The sequence below is a fragment of the Nipponia nippon genome, unplaced genomic scaffold (genome assembly GCF_047370975.1).
Source record: "Nipponia nippon isolate SJK-2023a ecotype South Korea unplaced genomic scaffold, ASM4737097v1 scaffold_28, whole genome shotgun sequence".
Classification (NCBI taxonomy): Eukaryota; Metazoa; Chordata; class Aves; order Pelecaniformes; family Threskiornithidae; genus Nipponia; species Nipponia nippon.
This window is the reverse complement of record NW_028262345.1, coordinates 3,114,936-3,137,675: the sequence shown is the minus strand read 5'-3', so window position 1 is coordinate 3,137,675 and position 22,740 is coordinate 3,114,936. Positions and strand designations below refer to the sequence as shown.

Genomic DNA, 22,740 nt, shown 5'->3' with positions numbered 1-22,740 from the left:
AAAGCGATCCTGCAGGGGATGGTCTCCAGCTACTCGGTCCTTGGGGGCCACCCTGAGCCCCCGCTGAGCCCCCACCAGGGATGCTCAGTTTGAGGCAGGAGGACTGTGGCTCCAGCCCCCTGCAGCCGCCGCCTGCTCCCCTCCGAACAAAGGCGGCTCTGAGCCTCCCCTGCTTCTTGGCATGTTACAAGAGAGCCCTTCTCTCCGGCAGCAAAAGCCCTTTCCAAGCCTGGCCCCCCTCTCCCCAAGCGAGCTGCAACCCCCTTCATTGCCCTCCGCCAGCCCTGGGCCAGCACGTGCCCTCGATGCTGGGATTTTGGGGGGGCAATGCTTGCAAGGCAGAGGGTTCTGCAGCCTGGTGCTCCCCACCTGGCACTGGCAAGGGTCCTGGAGGAGGAAGGATTGGGAAAGCACCATGTGCATGGGGGGATTGACTCGGTGTGCTAGCCAGCCCCCCACTTAGGGGGTGCCTGCTGCTCCCCAGGAAGTCTCGATGCCCCCTGGTTCAGGGTGCACTGAGGAGCGGTGCTGGCTGGCTGCACCTCGCGTGCCGGAGCACGGGGGATGCAGCAGGAGCTGCCCCGGCAGCATCCACGCAGGGCTGGGTTGCGCTCCGGCTGGGGCGACCAGGGAGCCCAGCACGGCCGGCTGCAGCAGGGAACAGGCAAGGGGGAAGAGCTCCTGCCGCCGGTAATTACTGGCGAGGTTGATGCCACATGATTCAGGGACGTCAGCAGAGTGTGTCACAGCTGATGACACGCCGCATGTGCAGGGGCTGGAAAGGACGCCAGGGCGAGAGGTTGGAGCACCGGGACGGCAGCGTCTGCCTCGCAGCGCTGAGCCAGCCTCACCGCCCGACCTTCAGTGAGTCACCTCTCCTCCCTAGCCTGCCATAGCACATTTGAAGTGGCCCAGCCTGTCCCTCTCCCTCCAGGAGCTCAGCTCGCCGGCGGGGCAGGCATGCTGCCGAAGCCCTGTGCCTCAGTTTCCCTGCGGTGCAGGGGAGGCGGTAGCTGAGCAGTTGCTGTGGGGCTGTGCCACCCCCCAAGGAGAGATGCACGCTCCCGGCTTTTTAGGGGAAGCCAAGACAAAGTGTCGTTACTCATGGCGATGACAGCGCCGATGACAAGTCCCCCAGCCCCCAGGAGCACGTGCTGTGCCCATGCTCCCCACGCGGGGAGGTGTGTTCCCAGTGCCAGAGAGGCCCAGTGAGTAATGGGGTGGGCGGCAGTGCCGGGGTGCTGCGGGGGGGGTGGGAGCAGCAGCGCGGTGCTGCTGGGCTGGAGGGGACTGCAGTTGGTGGCACCGAGCAGAGCACGCTCCGGCATCCTTTTAGGATGGGGGGGGACCGCTGCCAGCCCCGGGAGTGCTGGGGGGGGACGTGTCCCACCATGGGGCAGTAGGACAGGGAGCTATGGCACGAGCGTGGGGACAGTCCACCTCGTGCCAAGGGTGAGACAGGTCCCCGGGGAGGTCAGCGGTGCCTTGCTGCCCCTTGCTTGGGGGAGCAAAGCCCGGTCCACAGTGCCTGGAGGTGGCTGCCGTGGGCCCAGGGTCTCCCACCCCGCCTGGGCTGTATCTGCCCCAGCCGAGGTCCCACAGAGCAGCACCGCGAGGCTGAGCCTGACGGTGTTGGCTTCCCCTGGCCAGCGCTGGGACAGGGATGCTCTGCACCACAGAGTGTTGTATTTTGGCTGGAGAAGTAGGTGACGAGATAAGGATGGGGTATCGCGTTACCAGCGTCGGATCCTTCTTTCAGGTTAATAAGACAAGACAGACAATTGCCGCTGCTTGATCCAGGGAGTGCTGTGTGAGTGAGTCTATTAGTGGGCTGATGAGTAATCAGCTACGTTGGAGACCTGCTAACAGGAGGAAAAAGTTGTTAATGTGACTCAACTGACCCCTCTCCACAGAAGTTAGTGTGTCTTTTCTGAAATACCACAGGTGGATTATTCCACGACTTGGATGTGGAGCCGGGAAGGCATGGCAGAGTATTCCTCCTTGCTTGCCAGCTGGAGTCACGCGCCGGCGATGAGCCACCGGCGATGGGAGAGGGGACGGGGAGGGAACGAGCCTAACCCCAGCTTGGCGTGAGCCGAGCCCATCTGCCTGCTTGTCCTTCAGTGACTCCGTCGAGGGGCTTTTTTGGTCTTTCCCGTGGCAGGCTCACTGCGCGCACAGCGACGCTGCAGGCTGGCTCAGCATTTCCACGCTCAGCTCCCGCGTTTTCAGGGTTCCTGCCTGTCCCTGCCCTGAAGCCATCTTCCTCGCCGCGGTGGCAGGGACAGGGTGGGCTCCCTTCTCCCGGTCCCCGTGTGGAGTGGGGAGGAGGTGACAGCTGGGCCATGTGGGATGCCGTGAGACACCGAGTCCCACTTTCTGAATGTGGGCCGTTGCCTCCCGAAGTGCAGGAGGCAGCTCTCCCGGGAGATCAGGTGTTGTGAGACTCGTGACTCCACCATGCAAATGCTGGAGGCTGTGAATAATCATGTACTTGTGCAGGGAGACTCAGCCCCGCGTGGGGAGAAAGCTGAGCCCACATCTCCTGCTCTCCCGGCTGGGTCGCCGGCAGCTCCGGGGCTGGCCACTGCTGGGGCAAGGTGAGGGGCCAGGAGGAGACCCACACCCTGGGAAGCTCCATTTTCAGGTCAGCCCCTCTCCAGCAGTCAGGTTCATCAGGGCCATGGCTTGCATAAAGCAAGCCCATGCCTCTTCTCCTGTGGTCCGTGCCCTAACCATCCCCTAGAGCTGGAGCCAGCTCCAGGTCAGCTTTTTTGGTTATTTTTTGCTGCCCCATGTTTCCTGCTGAAACAGAACCTCGCAGCTCTGAGGGCTGGAAATCTCTGAATTTCCAGCCTGGACTCACAGGTCATTCCTGCTTTCCTTGTGCCAATACCCAAACCTAAACCTCTGCCCCTGATCCTGACAGCCAAGTCCCAGGGAGCTGGCACCAGGGCTCAACTGGGGCTGCATCTCTCCCAGATGATCCTGCGATAGGGACAGCTGCATCCCCCAAGTCTCTTACCCTTGTGCTAATCTGAGGCCTCCTGCCTCATCTGTCAGAGTTTTCCACAAAACCCCAAAAAGCAACAACATTTTTATCCTTCTTGTTAGGCAAAGTGGTAAATTTATCGCTGGGCAGTTGTCAAGTGACTCAGCTGTGCGTGGTAGGCTGTGCTCTCCGTGGCTGTGCGGCAGGGCGGAGGGCAAGGGCAGCCTTACTGAGTTCTGGTCTGCAATGAATTTTTTCCTCTTTCCGTCGCCTTTCGAGCCGGGAAGGCTGCGGGGATCCCCAGGTCGGTAGCATGAAAGATGGATATGGCTCAGGGAAGCAAAACGCTGCTGCCAGAGCTGCTCCCCCTTGGAAAGAGAAGGGATTCACCTGTGGGTGGCTCCAGGGCCACCTGCATCCCACGGGGGCTGCGTCGCTGGGGGCTGCGGGGACGGGTCTGGGGCACGTGTGGGTCTGGGGCATGCGTGGCTTGTTCGGCTCCGGCTCATTCCTCGGCAGGGCTGGCTGCCTGCCTGCCTCCCACGTGGCGGGCAGGAGGTGGCCGTGGCCGAGGACCTGGGTGCTCCTTGCCTTGCCTTGCTGCCTGCTGCCTTTGCCCGCTCTCGGCTCTGCCACCGCAGGCTGACGCGAAAGTACACGGAGTGCCCTGTTCATGTAAATAAACCCAGCTATAAATAGAGAGGGAGAGAAGTGTGAAAACAGTGGGGAATGGATTTCATAAAACCAGCAAATTAGTCTGGAGAAACAAGGGTGTGAACCAGCAGCCGTGCTCCAACCCAAGCCCATATTTCCAGTTTCTTGAGGGACGCTGGTGGGGCCCCTGTGCTCGGAGAGGTACACGCCGGGAGCGGGGCTGCGTCCGCCCCATCTACCACGCGCTCCTGATGCCTCCCAGGTTGGGCCGTGTTAGCACAGGTCTCATCAATGCTCTTTTTTTTTTTTTCTCTTTGAAATTGTGACAAAACCCAGCTAAAGACATGAAGATGATCTGCCTGGTAGCATGGACTCCAGCTGAACCAGAATATGTTGACTCTCTCTGGCTGGGTGAGGGTGGATGGAGCAGGCAGTGGATGATGGCTGGGATTTTTTGAGTGCTTTGAAGCCAGCAGGCCTGGAGCCGGAGGGTGCTGGCCAAGGGGCTCTGCCCTCCCGTGGCTGCAAACCTGGCTTTTGGGAAACAGGCTGCACCGATCCGGAAAGCAGCTTAAAGAGCAAAACTGCCCCAACGCAAGGGTCATCCTTGGCTCTGCCAGCCTCGCCAACCCACCTTGCAGATTTGCAAGCTTTCACTTCAGATCTCAGGACTAAGAGCTGAGTCAGGGTTTTACGAGGTCTTGGATTTTGCTAGGGAAGCAAACTGCCCAGGAGCTTGCGTGAGCTCGGGCTGGGCTGGGGGATGCTCTCTGCTGGGCCTCGTGCTGCCCACAGGCACTTGCCTCCTGCCCAGGGCCGTGCTGATGCCTGACCCTCTGTGAGCATAATCGCAGGCAGAAAGTGTGGGATGCTCCTTGTGCTCCTCAAATGCCTGCATCCTCTCCAAGGATTGGGTTTTTTTGCCTCTTTCGAGGACATGCATGGGAAGAAGAGGTAGGAAGATCAGCAGCTGCTCAAACCTCTCCCCAGATACTCTCCCAACGGTGTGGGCAATGGGACGATGGTGAGTGCTGGGGACAAAATGGCATGCCCCCCGCTCCAGGCGAGCCTGTCCGCTCCCAGGCTGCCTGTCATCTCAGGGGGAGTTCAGTGGCCCATTTCTCTTGCTGGCACGCTCCTCGGGGAGCAAGCCTGGCTGTTTGCCCACCTGGCATCACCAGAGGTCTTTGCAGGGAGAAGAGGTGGGCTGGGATGGGAGAACACAGGGGACTTCACATTTTCTACCTATTTTCATTGGAGTGGACCCCAATTCTCTCTTTTCAAACGGAGGGGTGCGCTCAGCAGGGCACAAAGGTGTGCCAGGGACATGGCAGGGGGACACAGGGTGACACAGAGCAGGGGCTTAGGGATGGGAGCAAGTGGCATAGAGCAGGAGCACGGGAGGAGACACAGGTGGTGCAGGGTGGCAGGAGGAGGTGGTACAAGGTGCAAGGGGTGGCAGTGGCACCGAGCCCTGGTGCTGGGTGTGGGGTGACAGGTGAATGTGACTCCAAGCTGGTGCAGGGTGGCAGGGACAGATGGCACAGCTGATGTTGGTCGGGGTGATGTGGAGCTGGTGCAGGGGGCACGTGGCTCAGCCCGTGGTGGGGAGGTGACCTTGCGTGGGCACAAAGTGGCACTGGGGGGTCAGAGAGGTGGTGCATGGCAGCAGGGGCAGGTGGCAGAGCTGGGGACAGGGAGGTGACACTGAGCCAGTCGGGGGGCACATCTGGGAACAAGAAGGTGATGCTGTGCCGGGGCAAGGGACACATCTGGGAGCGGGAAAGTGATGCTGAGCTGGTGCAGGGGGCACATCTGGAGACAGGGAGGTGATGTGCCAGTGCAGGGGACACATCTGGGGACAGGGAGGTGATGCTGAGCCAGTACAAGGGGCACATCTGGAAACAGGGAGGTGACGCTGAACACATCTGGGGACCGGGAGGAGACGCTGCTCCGGGGCGGGTGGCAGAGGCGGTGGGGAGGTGACCGGCCGGCGGAGGTGACCCCGAGCCGAGCCGAGCCGAGCCGAGCCGAGCCCCGCCGTGCGGTGCGGTGCGGTGCGGTGCGGTGCGGTGCGGTGCCGTGCCGTGCCGTGCCGTGCCGGCGCACCGCCCGCCGCTCCCGGCAGTGCGCATGATACTGCGGCGCCGGGGCCCCGTGCGCGCCAACCCACCTTGAAACGGGCCCGGGCCGCACCGCCGGCCAATCACCGCCCACTCCGCCGGGGCGCGGCCAATGGGAGGCGGGCGGGGGCGGCACCGAGCCGCTAAAGGGCGCAGGCTAGGCTGCGCCCCGCGCCGTGCGGCGGAGGGCAGGTGCAGCGCGGCGGCGGCGGCATGGGCGCGGGCATGGGCGCAGCGGCGGCGGCGGCGGCCGGCGGCCGGCCCTGAGCCGCCCCTCCGGCCCGGCCAGCCCCGCGGCGGCCCGGGGAGCCCTGCCCCGGCCCGGCCAGCCCTGCCCCGCCCCGGCCGGGCCGCCCGGCGGGCGGAAGATGCTGCGCACCGGGGGCCGGTAGTACTATGATTTGGTATGTGGCCGCTTTGGTAGCAAGTGTGCTCGGCGCCCGCGGGTTGCCCGTCCAAGGTGAGTCGGGCCGCGGGTCGTCCTCCTCCGGGATGCCCCCCGGGGGGGTCCGCCGGGCTCTCCGGGGCGGCGGCGGGGCCGCGTCTGCATGCCCCCCCTCCCTGTACCGGCTGGGCGGGGGGGAACGTGCATGCACCGGGGAGCTTGCACCCGGCTAGGATGCTTGCACTGGGGAGCTTGCACCGGGCTGGGATGCATGCACGGGGGGGCAGCACGTCCCGGAGCTTGCACCGGGAGGGGGCTTGGGGGGGAGCCCGCCCCGGGGGTGCGGCTCTCTGCGGCTCCGGAGGGGGTTTGCGTCCCCCCCCCCGGTGCCTGTGCGGGGGGGTGAGCGCTGCCCGTGTCCCCGGGCGCCGGTGCTGCAGCGAGACGCTGGCTATTGCTTTCTTCCCCACTATCGGGGGGGGGGGGGGAGCTGGGAGCGCCCGTGCATCTTCCCCAGGCGCTCAGCGGTTTTTGCAGTGACCTCCCAGAGGGCAGCGGCTGCAACTCGGGAAGTTTGGGAGGCAGGAGCCGGGAGCAGAGCCTGGCCGGGCTCCCGGTGCTGCTGTGCGGCAGGTCCTGCCTCTGCCTGGGTCTCGGAAATTCCCTTTGGGAGAAGGCAATGGGTGCGAGTCCTTGCGGGGGGCACGCCTGGCTGGGTGCGGGGGGAGAGGTGAGCAGTGTGACCTCCGGCCGGGACCGGAGCGTCTCTTGCAGCTCCAAGGGGCACAGGCAGCGTTTGCCCTTCCCTGCTGGGCAAGGAGAAATGCAAAAGTGATTCCGTGCCTTCCCCTGCAGTGCCTTGGCTCTGCCCGTGTGCTCCTGGCTGCGGGTTTGGGGGTGACTTTGCTCCCCCCTGCCTGGGGGACGCTGCCCTCCTTTCCCCCCCCCACTGCAGGTGGCTGCTGCGCCGGGGTAAACTGAGGCACAGGGTTGTCCAAGGTCAGGAGGGAGACGGCGGCGGGGAATAACCCTGGTTTTCCTGCTCTGGCTTCTTTTCATTCAGCTGCCATTCCCCTACCTCCCCCCAGCCCTCCCTGCAGGTAGAAGGGGAGCTGCCTGCTGCTGCTACAGCACCGTCTCCCATCTCTGCCGCTGGTGCCTCGCCGAGCACGGGGTGGGCCCTGCACCCCGGTGGTCCCTACCCAGGATGGGACCCCGGGAGCTACGCCCTGGGTGTCACCAAGCCCTCCCCGTGGGGATGCGGTGGCTGCCAGCAGCAAGCGATGCCTGGCTGGCAGCCACCGCCGCTCCCCTCCCCATGGGGAGGAATGCCGGGCGCGGGTGGGCTGGGAGGGGGCACCTTGGCACATGCCGCAGCCCCCGCCGCATCACGGCGCTCCTTGAGCCTGCGGGGTCACATCTGCACCCCGCCATGGTCCCTTGGCATCCCTGCCTGGCAGCCGGCTCCTCGGAGGCGGGGGGGGGTGGGGGTCAGGATGGGGTTGCCTTTTTGGGGGGACGGGGTCCCTCTTGCTGCTGAGCCGTGGCCAGTTGCTGCCTGTCTGAAATGCATCCTGCGGCGTGGCGAGGGGGTGGTTTGCAGCAGCGGTTTATAGAGGGATTCTCCGCCTGGGAGAGGAGCGGAGCAGTGAGTTCAGTGCTTGGGAACTTGGAAATACCCTGGAACCACTTGGATGGGGCTCCTGAACTGCTGCCAGGGTGGGTGGGTGGCTGCCGGGGACCCCAAGCGTGGGGGTGCTGTGCGTACGGAGCGGCGCGTACGTGATGAATGAGTAATGCGTGGGTGGGCGACGGGCGTAGCGGGCGAGGGGGCGCTGCGGGCCGGCGTGGCCCCCGCGGGAGGGCTGCGTGGGGACAGGAGCCCGCGGCCGCTGCAGCCTCTCGGCCCCAGCACCGTCCCCTCCTGGTGGGGGGCTGTCACTCCACATCGCCTGGGGACAGGGCTTCGGAGCAGAGCTGGGGCTCACCATGTGCCGGTGCCCTCGCTGGGGCTCTTCCCTGGCCGTGGCCTTCCTCCCCGTACTGCCACCTCCTCCTCGCAGAGCCAGGCTGCGATGCAGCGGTGCTGGCCCTGGGGCAGCCCTCTTGCCTGGCCTGGCTCTCTAAGGGCTTTCCAGGCGTTAATCGGCTCAGAGAGGGAAGGAGGACGCGTTATCCCCTCTTACGGCATGGGGGAGGAGAGCCAGGGTGTGACCGTGCCGGGAGTGGGTGTTGGAGGAGGGGTCTGGCCTCCTAGCATTCCCGGCGGTGCCGTGACGCCGAGGGGCTTTTCCTCGCTCTCCCACGAGCGTGACGCGGTGCCGCACAGCAAGCGGGGATGGTCGTGGATCCAGCAGGTGCGGTTTGCGAAGGCAGGATTTGGCTTCACCAGCCCCGGGTGAGGGCTCCCGTTGAAGAGGTCCCCCCGGACACCGTGGCAGGTGATGCTCGCGGCACTGACCTTGGGCGGTCGGAGCGGCTCACCGTGGCAGTGCCAGCGCTGCATCCCTTACTCGTTCCTGGCACAGAGCTGTTGCACGCAAGCGCTGGTGCCTCTTCGGCCATGGAAGGGTTTGCATCAGCAGCCGCCGGCTTTGGCACATGCGGCTTTGGCCCCACTCTCCGCTGGCAAGGGGATGGTTTGGCACCGGGACCGGCCAAGGCGGTTGACCCAGCTCCGGTTTCCATCCTTCCCTGGAGGATTTCTGCTCCTCTGGACCTGTTAGATGGGAGCGCGTGGGGCAGGGAGGGACGTGCGCGTCTTGGTTGTTGACTTGGCTTGCCGGAGGGATTTTGCGGTGATGCTTTCCTGGCTCGGTTGCCTTTTGGTTTGGAAGCTGCAGCTTCGCCGGTGATAAGTGGACCCTGTAAGTTCCTCTCCGGAGCCGTGGCAGGATGGGTTAGCTCCCATTCACCTCCAGTCCTCTCTCTTGAAGGTTGTGGCTTCAGGCTGGAGGAGAAGCCCTGGAGATGGGCGAGCAGCGGGTCCAGCCCCATGCCATGCTGATGGAGGAGTCCTTCCCTCTCCTTTCCCCTGTGGTAGGCATCTCTCGAGCTGGGAGCCCTGAGCGACCAGCTGGCCTTTGGAAAAACAACTCCCTTCCTCCCGCTTGATGATGGAGAGGCTGGCGTTGGTGGGAGGGCTGCCTGAGCCAGGAACAGCGTGATTCAGGAGCTGCTGACGGGCAGCTGGGAGCGCTGCCTGCATCCCAGTTACCAGTCAGAGGACTGTGATGGCATCAGGGTTGTACGCGCTGCTCTGTAGGGGCGACGTGGGCAGCCTGCACATGGGTACCGGTGCGATGTGGGTCTGGATGTGCTGGGTTGGGGGGCACAGTGCCCTGGCAGTGCTCTCCGGGTGCAGGAGCAGGTCTCCCCCAGGAGCGATTTCGGCTCCAGCCTCCTGCCGCTGCAGCTGCTTGCTTGGCCCTGCGGCACGCGGAGGGAGCTGGCAGGGAGCACGCAGGTAGCTGCTGGTCGTTGCTGGGAGATGATGGCTCCCGCGAGGCGCCTGCTGTGCGGCACGTGGGGATGCTCTACTCCGGGCCAGTGGCGTTTAGAGGGAGGGGATGCTGAGGACCCCCAGGCGGGAGTGGGGACACCGGGGTGACCACGAGGAAGTAATTTTCTTGCACGCTCCATCTCTGAGCACTGACCTGTGCTAGCACATGTGCTTGCTGAGCTGCCACCCAACTGGGCATGATCCCACCAGTGTCATCCTCGGGAGTGGGGACCCACCGTGGTGGGCGGGGGGCTGCCGTGGGGCATCACCCTGGGCATGCACGCTCCCCTGGGGGTGCCAGGGCAGCTGCCTGCCTGTGTGGGGATGGTGTTGGCAGTCCCGCAGGATACCCCTTGTCCCTGGGGACAGGGTTTGAAGTCACAGTCTTGCCGTGAACAGGGTGCCGAGCCACCCCTCGCAGCTAATCCTGCTCCTTCGCTGGCCCCGCATGACCTTGAGGCATGTCACTTGACCTGCGCGTCGCCCTCCATCCATCTGGAAAATCGGGTTTAAAACGCAGGAATCGCGCTGAAAGCCCAGATGCTGCTTTCCAGCTGGGGGAGGGGGTGAGGGCTGTGCTCCCAGCCCGCAGGGCTGCCCCTGCCAGGGGACAGGAGGATGCTCTCAGGGGGCTGTGGGTACCCCTGGGCAGGCAGGGGGGGACCAAGCTTGCGGTGAGGGGTGCAGCCCCCACTGAGCTGTTGGGGGGGTAGGGAGGTGAGGGGCAGGCGGCTGTCCCCCCATCCCATGCACTGGCTCAGCACTCGGCTCCCTGCAGTGGGTGGTCCCTGTCCCCCTCCCCAGGCTGTGGTTGCTGCCCTGCTTGTTTTGTGACGCTGGCTGCCTGCTCTCCTTCCCTGCCGGTCTCCATATGCCGTGCTGGTGGCCTTGTCCTCAGAGATCCCTGCCGTATCCCGCCTCCACCAATGTGAGCAGGATGTGTCAGAGCAGATCTTGTCTCTGCTCAGCAAGGAGGAGAGATCCAGGGGCTCGGGGCCGTGTGCCTGCTCCCTTGGCCATCCCCATGGGGGGACAGGGATGGGGATGAGCGCCTGGGGTGGGGGATCAGGATGGGATCCCCTCTCTGACTCCAGGGCATGAGTGTCTGCTGGGGAGGGCAGCCTTCCCGGGCTCTTTGCCATCGTCCCTTGGCCGTGGGATCAGTGTTTATCCCTGCTGCGAGCCGAGGTGCAGGGCTATTTCATTTGGAAACCTGCTCTGCCACGGCTGCGTCCTTCTCGCGAAGCGTCTGCAGGAAGGGTCCCACTTCAGCAAGTGCACCCAAGATGCTGGATACCCCCAGCTTCACTAAGTCCCGTGTTGCCTTACGTCTCTGCTCTCGGGATGGGAGGAGCTGGATCCCCGGACCTGGGCAAGGGTCTTCCCAGCCTTCGCATCACCGTCCTGGGGAGCCCCGCGGTGGCACCGTCTCTACGCGGCAGCAGCCTTCCCTCCTCTCCCTTTGGGATGCTGTTCAACTCCACCTCCGCATCTTGTATTCTTGCCTCCTGGCACGCGGCGTGCTTTTATTTTTCCTGGATCTGCTTGGATGACGAAGCCTGTTGATTACTTGTTTTTCTTTACGAGGCATCCCCCAGCTTTGCACGAGCTCCCGCACCGAGGGGGGATTTGGGGTTTGCATCCCCGCTGCTGCTCCCTGATGTTGACCCTATTTCCAAACTGCAGGTTAAGCCTTGAAACCCCTCTGAACTTGGCTGGGAAAAATCAAGTGAGTTTAAAAATACCCTGTCTGTTTGCGCTCTGTTTCTTCTGGCGTCTGCAGGTTGTTTTCAAGCGTTTCCCCACAAATGTGGGGGTGAGAAATACCTCTTTGAATTGAGATCTGCAGTCTCCATCTCTTCTGTGCCTTCAGCAGCCAGGACTTGGAAGGAAAACCTGGTTGGAGCTGGGAGCGTAGGGTTAGTGGGCAGGGAACTTGAGGAGACCCAAGGAGGGTCTGTAAAACATCTCCCCACTGCTTTCCCGCTGTCTCTGGAAGCAGGGGCAGGAGGGCACAGGGGCCGATGGTGGGGCGGGTGGCAGCTGGGGAGAGCCAGGGGCTGGTTAGCCGCCGTGGCTGCCAGCCGGCCGTGCGCGTGGGGAGGCGATGCTCAGCCGTGCGTGCAATTCCCCACCGGCCTTGCGATCAGACACCGGCGCTGCGAGCTGCTGGGGCTGACCTATTTTCCTTTGCCCGGGCGGCCCTGGCCAGGCATGGGTCCAGCAGAGCGGCTGGCTCGTCCCCTCCCTGGGGATGTCACCCACCGGTTTGCTGGGGAGCAAGTCAGGGCATCCTGGCAGGGGCTGTGAGTACGACTCCCCGGCACCCATCCTTGGGGCATCTGGGTGGCCTCTTGGATGGTGTGCTTCTCCAGCTGGGCAAGCATCAGTATCCCAGGCTCCATTTGGCATTGAGGAGCTGAAAACCAAGATCCCACCTTGGTACCCAAGGAGCTGGTGGGCTGGGGCAGGCAGGGGGCTCAGGGACGGGCTGGGGTGCTGTCCCCTCCATCCCCTGCTGCCGGTAGAAAGCAGGACTGTCCTTTTGAAGGTGGCGAGGTGCTGGGGACCCGCTCGCTCAGGCAAGGCGGCTGGGGAAGCACGCGTCCTTGGATGCTCTTGAGCAGCACGTGACAGCTGCTGTCCCTGATCAGCGCAGGGGGGCCGTGGGCAGGGAGGGGGGTTCCCAGCCCCGCAGCGCAGCCCCCTGGATGGGCGCAGTGGGGTTGGGACAGGTCCTTGCAGCTCTTTGCCGGGGTGGCAGGGGAGGGCTGACACTGTCCCTGCTGACAGGGTGCGAACGCTTGAGCTCATCGGCAATGCAGCGATAACGAGGCACGGAGAGGTGCAAGAGTGTCGTCAGGGCGGCGCAAAGTGGGGGTGCAGGAGCAGGGTGCATGCGTGTGCATGCATATTGCACGTGCGTTCACAGCATTCCCCCGGCCTGGATGGGGTCCAGGCAGGTATGTGGCCATGTGGGACTCCTGTAGTGGGGCTGGGTGCCTGCAGCAGGCGTGCAATGCAGCATCTGCTCCTTGCAGATGGTTCACATCTTTGCACCCCGGCATCGCCCTCCCTGCTGCCACCAGCCAGCCCTCCCAGTTAAACAGCCGCCATCTAGCCCCAGCGCCCAGCTTGCCGGTGCTGTGAGGACCAGGGATGCCTGGTTGGCCATAAGGCTGTGCTCCTCTGCGGCGTTGCACCTTGCAGTGGGGAGGGGGTTTCGGCTGTGGCCAGGGCTGCCAGCAGAGCTGGCTCTGCCGATTCCCTTTCCCATGGGGCCACTCGGCCGGTGAGCCGGTGGGGTGGCACGGCACGGGCCTTTTGCCGGTACACGCTTGTGCTGGAGCCAAAAATAGCCGGTGATGCTCGGCTCCCGCGGCGGGGAAGCAGTGATGTCACTCGCCGCCAATCACCGGCGGCCCCGAGGAGCAGCGCGGAGGAGTGGGAACGTGCTTCCCCGAGCATCCCTCCCCGAGCATCCCTCCTGGAGCAGGCGGCGGCTGTGTATGCCAGGAAAAGGGGGGCCCTTCCTTGGTGGGAAGGGAGACGTTGGGCTGAACCCTCTGCCTGCAGTTTTGGGGACCCCCCCTTGGCTTCCCCCAGCCCTGGGTTTTCCTTCTCCCTTTCTGAAAGCTGTGCTGAGAATGCAGCTTTGCTGCTGATGGCGAGAGCAGGATGACGACAGGCTGCAGCTGAGTAGGGAGGCACAGCCGGGGTGGAGCAGTGCCTTCGTCTGAGGCTGAGACCAAAGCCCTGTTTAATTACCCCAGCCGGGGGCCAGGCAGGAGGAGCAGGGTGCCAGACTCGACACACAGGTCGCAGCTGGGTTTCAGGCCTGGGGCTCTCGGGGACACCCGAGGATGGACAGGCTTGGCTGGAGCATTGCTGCTCAGCCTGCCCTGGGATGGCTCCTGTGGGAAAGCTGGATCCCCGGGTTGGCACATCAGAGCTGCGGATCGGTGGTCCCTGCATGCTTGATCCTGCTCACCAGAGGACACGGGGGCACAAGCAGGGCTGTAAAGCAGCCTTTTTCCCTGCCACAGGGATGCAGGACAGCCCTGAAGGTGCTGCTAGGTGAGGAGCAGCACTGGGCATCCTCCAAGCACCTCTCTGCTGAGAGCAGGGGGTCCCCAAAACCCTCATGGGGTCACTGGCCACCACCCTTGCCCTGGCATGGAGGATGGGAAGCCATCGTGGAGTAGCGGGTGCTGATGGCCACCGTCCTGAGTCCTTTGGTGTCTTGGGGTGGCCCTGGAGCTGGGTGGAGGGGCTTGGGGAACCCCCCCCTTGGTTTTTGGGGCAGGGGAGACCCAGGGGCTGCCCTCGGTGGAGCCAGGAGGCTGGGGACGGGCATCGTCTCTGCTGTGGCTCTCCCAGGAGTCCCGGTCCTCCGGCTAATGCCCATGCTGGGGTCCGGTGATGGGATGAGCCACAGTTTCTTCCTTCGCCCCCTTGCAGGTGCCCTCGGCTCGAGGGAGGAGCCCGAGTTTGTGACCGCTCGTGCTGGCGAGAGTGTGATCCTGCCATGCGATGTGATCCATCCGCTCACGGGACAGCCCCCTCCCTATGTCGTGGAGTGGTTCAAGTTCGGCGTCCCCATCCCCATCTTCATCAAGTTTGGGTTTTACCCTCCCCATGTCGACCCGGAGTATGCCGGTGAGTCCGGGGGGTATGAGGGGGATGTGTCAGGTCCCGACTGCGGTGCAGGCGGGGATGTACAGCTCCGCTCCATCCGCTCCGCTGTCGGAAACCGCACGGGCTCTGCCTCTCGTTGCTCGCTTTCCACCCAGTTGGTTTTAATTAAGCAGCAGTGCTAGGAAGCCAGCTGGGCTGTGTGGGACGGGAGCGAGCGAGGCAGAGAAACCCAGGGTGACGTGTGGCGGCGGTGGCTGCTGCTGCGTCCCGGAGCAGCTGTGAGCCTGGGGGGGGATGCTGGGGGGACGATGGGGATGGGGCCAGGGCCAGGGCCATGTGCTGAGTGGAGGTGGCAGGTTGCAGCTGCAGAGCCCATGTTGGCTGCTTGCCAATGTGCCACCAGCCCCACATGGCCGGTGGCCTCTGGTAGCATCTATGAGCTGGGGACCAGCCCCGAGGGGGTTGATGTGGTGGGGCAGACCCGTTTTACTATGCCATTCCATGAATCTTGCCCTGCTTCCAGGGTCTGCAGGGCTTCCTCTGCCCAAATTGCTCCCCTGGGATTGCTGTGCAGGGAGGGTGCCAGCACCTGAGCCTGGGCTGAGCCTAGCCAAACTCAGCTCATGCTTGAGCAATGCCAGAGCCCAGTGGCTGCTGTGCCGGGGTGGAGGTTTGGGCTGCTTTGATGCCGGTCTGGTTTCCCGGGCTGCACCCAGTGTCAGTCTGGGGCTGCCCTGCTTTTTGTGAAGCTCCCAGACTGGGGAAAGGCTTTGGGGTGTGCCTGCTTGCCGGCTGTACTGCCGCCAGCCCCTGGCTGGGAGCAGAAGGCCGGTGTCGCTGCAGGCAGACGCCGCTCGAGGCACCTTGCCTGGCCGCGGCAGCTTGCTCTGCCCTTCCCAGACGGGCGAGCGTGTTGCCGGCTGGCTGGAACTGGCAGCACCGTGCTGTGAGGCTCAAGCAGCCCCATAACTGGGCATGGTGGGGCTCTGCCCAGCCCCAAAGCTGCTGCAGCCGCTCAGTGCCTGCACTGGGCCAGGCTGTCCCCTGCAGCAATGCCCCTGGGGGGTTGGTTCGGTGCTGGGGGGCCATTGCGTGAGGCCAGGGGCCACCGAGCTGACGGCTGTGCTCTCCCCGCAGGGCGGGCCAGCCTGCATGACAAAGCCTCCCTGCGCATTGAGCAGGTCCGTTCAGAGGACCAGGGCTGGTACGAGTGCAAAGTGCTCATGCTGGACCAGCAGTACGACACCTTCCACAACGGCAGCTGGGTCCACCTCACGGTCAACGGTGAGCCGGGCAGGGCGGGCGGCTGCGGCATCGCCGTGGGGCTGCGTGCAGTGTCGAGACGGGTTTCCCTTTGATTTCTGATGGACGCTGGACCTCGATGGTATCTGCGCCTTGCAAACAAGCGAGCCTGAAGCCATCCAGGCGGATTGCTCCAGCCAGGGCATGACTTAAAAAAGGACAAACTTTTATTAGGGATTCCACAGTTTAATTATGTGGAGCTTGTTTAAGGGAGAGACATCAAGAAATGGGGGTGGGAATGAATCTCCTCTTAACAAACAGATCAGAAAATCAAATCTTTGTTTTCTTGAAATTCAGATTTACTTAAATTACTTTTTCATTTTATTAAGGCTGTATATTAAACTAATTAGCAAATTGTCATTCTCCACATCAGGAGAGGTCTTTATTTTTAGCCCAGCAGCAGGGCTGTGCCTCTTCTGCTGCAGTGGGGTGGCTGGAGAGGAGATGTGGGCACCAGCAGCTCCTCGCTGGTCTTGCCTGACCTTCAGCAATTAATTTAACCTTTCAGGGGGACGGCTGGGCTGCGGCACAGAGCAGAGCCACCTAATTGAGTTCAATTAGCGAGCAGGAGCTTTGCAATCGTGGCTGTGCAGCGCACCAGCCCCATCCCTGCCCGCTGCCCTGCCTGCATAAAGGGGGTGAGATGCTGCCGCGCTTCCCGGCGAGGCTGCCCTCCTCCTGCCTGCTCACGAGCTCGGAGGGCTTGGGAAGGAAGGGGTGAGGGAAGCAAGAGGAGGAGGATGGCGCGTGCTTCACCTGCACCACGTGCACGGATCCTGCAAGCCGCCGGCCCGAGGGGCTGGACGTGGCCATCGGCGGCCCTGTCCCTCCCTGGGCTCGACCCCCTTTGCAAAATGGGGTGCTTTTTGGGTTTTATGCAGTGTGGAGCATGCAGGGGCTTAATAGCAAAATAATAACCGTAGTCTCCCGGCCTGAGCAATTGCTTTTGGGGGAAGGCTGGGCCTTTTCCCCAGTGCATTACAATGCTTAATTTTTTTAGGAGAAAATAAAAATCATTTGGGGAGAAACAAAATACAGTTCTTTTTTTTTTTTCCCGAGCAGATTAAATTGCCAACCTGTCTTCCTTGAAAGTGGGCTTTAACAACCGCTGGTAATTAGGGGCGGGCTGTAATCCTGCCAGCCTCTTTAATCAGGAAGGAGCCTTTCGATCTGCACTGCGGTGTTTTCCCATGTTTTGACAATAGCAAGTTAATGTGCAATAGGGGGTACGTGGTGCCATGCCCTGGAGCTAGCGGGGACGGGGCTGGGGTGCAGTGTGGCGGGGGAGACGTGCCGTCCATGGGTGTCCCCGGGGACAGCCCCTGTGACAGCCACTGTTGTCCCTGGAGCCCCATTCACCTCCGGGGTGATCCCAGCCCCACCGTGGGGATGTGTGGTGTGTCCCCCGTTTGCAGGTGGCACCCTCCCCTCTGTCCCCGTGCCCCCCAGACCCACAGTGGGTTAAACAGGGGGGTCACGGTGGTCTCCCCTGCCCCGCAGCTCCCCCCACCTTCACGGAGACGCCGCCGCAGTACGTAGAGGCAAAGGAAGGCAGCAGTGTCACCTTGACCTGCATGGCGTTCGGCAACCCCAAGCCCATCGTCACCTGGCTGAAAGAGGGAGACCTTTTGGGTGCCAACGGCAAGTACCAGGTAGGTGGGTGGCGGGGGCTGCTGCGGGGGGCTCCTGGGCACCCCGCCGGCGGGGATGGTATCGACGGGACCGCGGTGGCGGCAGCTCTGCTGTGCCTGGAGCCTGGTCTGCTTTCTCAGCACTTCTTGCCGAGATGCTCATTTCCCTCCTCCTCATCTCTGCTGAACAGCAGCCTCTAACGCTGCCTGCCCTTGGGTACAGGCTAGAGACCCCCTGGGCATTTAGGGCAGCCTCATTCCCTGCTGCTCCCTGGGGAATTTTGTCTGGGAGCCAGTTGCTATGCCAGGTCCCGGAGATGGGGTGGGGGCTGCAGCCTGGGGACGTGGTGTCCCCGAGCAGGGATGGATGCAGTGGAGGGTTTGGGCAGGGAGGGCTTTACACCCCTCCCAGGACCCTTTTTGCATCCTGGAGGCTCCCAAGCAGAGATTCCCCCTTGAGCTGTAATTGGTAAATCAGGCATTGGAATCAGTGCAGGCACTAATGAGAGTAATTAGGAATCATTTGTTACTAATTGAAATAGAAGGATGAGGCAGAATGAGGCAGGGAGGGGGGAGCCTGACTGGGAGCAGGACTCCCTGTGCATGGGGGAGCTGCTGCCCCAGGGGCGATGGTCCATTGCCTGTCCTTCCTCGGCTGTGTCCCCAGGGAGGAATTCAGCTGCTCCTCTCGCAGCTGTGAGGTGGCCCCACGGGGAGGATGGTGGCCGAGCCAGGGTCTCCCCCTCATATCCCACCCCAGCAGTGGAGCTGGTCCCGCGGGAGCAGGGGATGCTCCGGCGAGGCATCCCACTCCTTGTAAAGCACTGATGGTGTTGGGGCGCTTGGCAGGTGTGGTTTGGAGTCTGCCGCCTGCCAGTCATTTCTGCGGGAGATGAATACGTTGTGAGGGTTATTTATTTATTTTATTTTTTTTTCCTTCCCCTTGGCGTCGAGCAGAAATGCGTGTGTTGGTTTATTAATATCCGAAGTCTTGCAGAGCGGGGAAACCCGTTTCTCATCCGGCCCTAAAGGCGCCGGCGGCTCTCTGCTGTGGGAAGCGGGGAGGGGAGGGTGCTGAGCTGGGGCTAGGGTGCTTCCCCCTGGGGGTCCCTGCCCACGCTCCAGGGTCTCCCCTTGTTGTCCCCAGGTGAGCGACGGGAGCCTGACGGTGCTCTCCGTCAGCCGGGAGGACAGGGGTGCCTACACCTGCCGGGCGTACAGCATCCAGGGGGAGGCTGTGCACACCACGCGCCTGCTTGTTCAAGGTGAGATCTTCCACCCGAGCCTCTCCGCCTTGTCCTTGGCTGCTGGCATCCCCAGGGGGCTGGGAGGGGGCTCCGTGGACGGAACTCTGTGGACCCAACTCCATGGGCCGCGTCGTGCTGGCTGCCTTGTGGCTCCACATCCCATTTGTAGGACGGAGGAATCCACTTAATTGGGGCACCGCAGTGGCCGTGCCGAAGCGGCCGTGCCGATGAACAGCTGGGCCCCAATGGCGGCTTGTCTTTGTTCGGGAAGCGGAGAAAAGATTGAGGCTGTCACAAAGCGCCTTGTCAGATAGCGGTGATGCATGGCAGGCCTCCTGCTCCTCGCTCCCTCTTTTATTAAATAAATCTTTAATTAGGTCAACAGCTACCAGCGGAGAGAGGAGCGCGGGGTGTCCTCTGCTCCGCTTTCACCGTGTCAGTGAGCTGTGGACGCTTGCTGCCGGCTCCCAGCAGTTTGCTCTTTTCCCCCTGGATTTTTCCCGCGGGTGATGCGATCCTGGAAGCGTGCTCGGGATGAAGAGAGGCATGAGCTCGTGTGCCCTGGGAGAAGCAGAGCCATATGCCATGGGCGCGGGGCTGCCTCCCCAAAGCTGCAGATTAGGGGAAAGGGTTGGGAATAACAGGGCCACCGTGCTCCTTGAGGTCAGCCCCTGCGCCCTGTAATCCCGGGGGACTGGGGCCAGCTCTGCCCCGGAGCCCTCCAGCAGCTCCCAGCCAACGATGCTGTGATGGAACTGAGCCTGAGCAACCTTTGTGGGGACACCTGTACTGGTGGGGGTGACACTTTTCTCTCCCTGCCTCCAGGACCTCCCTTCATCGTTTCCCCTCCGGAGAACATCACAGTCAACATCTCCCAGGATGCGCTCTTCACCTGCCAGGCCGAGGCGTACCCCGGGAACCTCACCTACCTGTGGTACTGGGAGGAGGAGAACGTCTACTTCAAGAAGTGAGTTTGCAGCTGGCAGGGTGATGTGTCGTCCTCCTCCTGCAACCTAAATCGTGCTGGGGCCACCGATGGGGTGGGCATTGCCCCTGGGTCTCCCTGCGATCCTCCTCCTCTCTTCTCTCACAGCGACCTGAAGTTGAGGGTGCGGATCCTGATCGACGGAACACTGATCATTTTCCGTGTCAAGCCAGAGGATGCTGGAAAATACACCTGTATCCCCAGCAACAGCCTGGGCCGCTCGCCATCAGCCTCTGCCTACCTGACAGTGCAGTGTGAGTGCTGGCAGTGGGACCGATCCTGAGGGATGGGGCTGGGATTGATAATACCCATCTCTGAGGCAGCCCCAGAGGCTCTGTCGTCCCAGTATGATACTAGGAGGCTCGGGTTGATGTGACGGCAGCCTTGGATGAGCATGCAGTCATCCTCGGCAAAAGGCTGAGAGCATCCCACGTGTGCTTGCAGGGTGTGGGCACCAAGAAAGCAAATAGCCTGAGCATCCTGGGTAGCACCACTCAGCTGGGACCAGTGTCCACCTTTGATACGAGTGGTTTTTGACTAGGTGGGCATCTTCCCACCGCTGCTACTGGCATGCTGTCCTCATCGGCTGTGTCGTGTCAGGCCGGGAAACACTGGGTCAGGGCTCTCAGTCTCAACTACCTGCTTGTGTTTTTTTGGTATTTATTATGGGGGCTTGTTCCCATGGCGTGGTTTTTCTGTGAGCTCGGTAGCTTTGCATGTCATATTTTTCGGGCGGTAACTGATCTAAACAAGCGGAGGAGAAGGGGCTGTAGCAGGAGCGTTGCTTCCCACGCTTGTTCTCTCGGGTTCCCCAGGCGGTAATGGGTAGTGTGCCACCGGCGGCCTGTGGCATTCGACAGTAATGGCCTCAATTGCTGCCGCTCGCAATTGCAATATAGCTCTGCTGTAAAAGACTGCAGCGGTTTTGTTTTGTTTTATAATGAAAGGCAGGCTTGAGCAAAGTGGGCTCGCGACTCGGGTTTTGAAGGCTGCCTTAGAGCTGCTGCCTGTAGACCCAGTGCTGGTTAGTGGGAAGCCCCACGCTGGCAGGGAGCCGCTATGAGAAGGGCTGGTAGGTCCGATCGCTTCCCCTATGGGAATGGATGAAGGGGCAAGGGGACGGTGTGAGCGGTGCCGTGCCCAGGCAGAGGCGTGATTCGGGGCTTGGATGTGCCTGGCTGGGCAGCTCTTGGGAAAGAGTGCAGCCTCAGGCCATTAAATCTGCCCTGCCGCTAATCCAGGACCACTCGTCAAGGCTGATAGCTGTTAAAAATAGTTCTAATGGCAGGAAAAATGGCGTTTGGACAATCTGCTGGACCCTGCAAGGCTTTGGTGTAAGGAGGTGTGCTTGGCTTTCTGTGCTGCAAACCCCTTTCCTCCGGAGCAAACCTTCTCATTTGTACGGGGGTTGATGCCTCGGGGAGGGCGGCTTCCCACCCACCGAAGCAGCCGTTGGATGGGGACACGGCTCTGGGTTGTTAGTGAGCCAGGCTGGCCCCCAGCCAGTGACCTAGTAGTGAAAGGCTCCATCCCATTACCCTCTCCCACGCTGCCAAAGCCCTTGATTACATTTCCTAAGAGGTGGAGTCAAGCGGGGGGGGGTAAAGCCCACTCCATATGCAGCGCTTGGCAATCTGGGTTACGGTGCCGCTGCCGGGGGTGCGAGGTTTCGGGGAGCGGTTGGGGTTACGTGTTTCTGCAGGGAGGGAGCAGAGCTCCCAAACTGGGTAGCTTTTGCTGTCCTCCATCCCTTCCTCCTAAACACCTTATCTTTACTCCCAGCTTTGCGTTTTTGCGTCAGCAGCGCAGGGATGCTGCACCCCAAAAAAATGCATTCATCCCTTAATGCAGTGTAAGCCCCATCAGGATTTTCCCGTAACCTCACGCTGCCGGTGTCTAGACGAGATTGTAGAAATACTCTCTCTTCTTATTAAAGGTAACTTTTTTTAAAAAAGCTTCTTATTAAAGAAAGTCTAGATTCTCTCCAACCCACTCGCACTTAATTAAAAAGCTCTTAGAAGCACTGTTAATGACACATTCTAGACTGGAGGATTGCGAGACGCCTCGCTGCGTGGGTGGTGCAGCGCAGGGGGGTTAGGTATGTATTTTTAAGCTTTTGCATCCCGTTGGAAAGGGTGGAGGTGGCTGATGCTCGATGCGACCCAGCCTCGATGAGGCATGGGCTGCGAGTACAAACAGATAGGAGGTAAAGGGCTCACGGCAGCCCGGCCACGGATCCCTTCTCCCATCTTGGTTGGTGTGTTTTAAGGCTCGGGAGTTGAAGTAGTTTTCATTGCTGGTGCACAGAACCAGGCTGCAGGGCAGGCGGGTGGCTTGCTGGGCGTGCGCCACACCATGCACGTGTCCCGCAGGCTGAGCGTGATGGAGCAGCTTGCGCTTCAGCAGGACACAAGTCGGTGTGGATGTGAGAGCAGCCGTATGTAATGTTTCTTCCTAACTGCAGCTTTTAATGAGCCCCAGGTAGGAACACCCTGGGCATGAGTAAAGCCTCCCAGAGATGCCAAGTATTACAGCAGATCTGTGTGTAGCAAGCCTGGAGATAACAGCCTGTGGGAGCCAAGGTGGTGTTTCAGTTTGGAACTCATTACAAAAGTGATGTAGATCCTCTGAAGCCAGGCGGTGGGGTAGAGATGGGCTCCTTCCCTGTGCTAATGTGGTGGTGCTGCTCTCCCAGATCCTGCCCGTGTGGTGAACATGCCCCCCGTCATCTACGTTCCCATCGGGATACACGGATACATCCGCTGCCCAGTTGAGGCAGAGCCCCCGGTCACTCTGGTCAAGTGGAACAAAGATGGACGTCCCCTGCGAATCGAGAAGGTAACGAAGTGCCCAGGGAGGGATGCGTGGGGGCGTGGAGAGGTTCGGACCCTTGCATCCTCTGCAAGCGCCAGTGGGCATCGCTGGGCACCCTGCGGGTCCAGCCCGCCGTCAGGAGAGGAGCAGCCCTGTGGGTGGGATGACTCTGCTTTTCCTTAGCTGCTGCGGGCAGAGTTAATTCAGGTTCTTGCGTGGAGCCCAGGGTGCCTGTAGACACGCTGCCGTGTCTCCCAGACCCAATGCCTGCAGCCCTCTAATGTGACCTCCTGATGGCCCTGTTTTTTTTTTTTTTTCCCAATGGCAACTGATGGTTAAAAGACCCTTTTAACAAGTCTCTGTCTTCCTATAATCGCGGTTTGATAGTCTGAGCAAGGATATTAGCCATTAAATATTTAAAGAGAACGCTCAGTATTTTAAATTTTTTTGCTTAAATATTAACGATC

General features: G+C 61.8%; 1 protein-coding gene across 7 annotated transcripts in view; it reads left to right on the top strand.

The window, feature by feature from the left end:
- Positions 1-6,136: 6,136 nt before the first annotated feature.
- The window catches only part of IGSF9B (immunoglobulin superfamily member 9B), a 43,299-nt gene continuing 26,695 nt past the window's right edge, over positions 6,137-22,740 (top strand). For all 7 annotated transcript variants that reach the window (XR_015706094.1, XM_087763481.1, XM_087763483.1 and 4 more), the window contains exons 1-8: positions 6,137-6,229; positions 14,118-14,315; positions 15,432-15,578; positions 17,097-17,248; positions 18,375-18,492; positions 19,300-19,441; positions 19,568-19,713; positions 22,155-22,297. Coding sequence is in view for 6 of the 7 variants with exons in the window: in XM_087763481.1 (XP_087619607.1) it covers positions 6,166-6,229; positions 14,118-14,315; positions 15,432-15,578; positions 17,097-17,248; positions 18,375-18,492; positions 19,300-19,441; positions 19,568-19,713; positions 22,155-22,297 (1,110 nt within the window). In the remaining variant the exon portion in view is untranslated. The remainder of the gene's footprint in view (positions 6,230-14,117; positions 14,316-15,431; positions 15,579-17,096; positions 17,249-18,374; positions 18,493-19,299; positions 19,442-19,567; positions 19,714-22,154; positions 22,298-22,740) is intronic.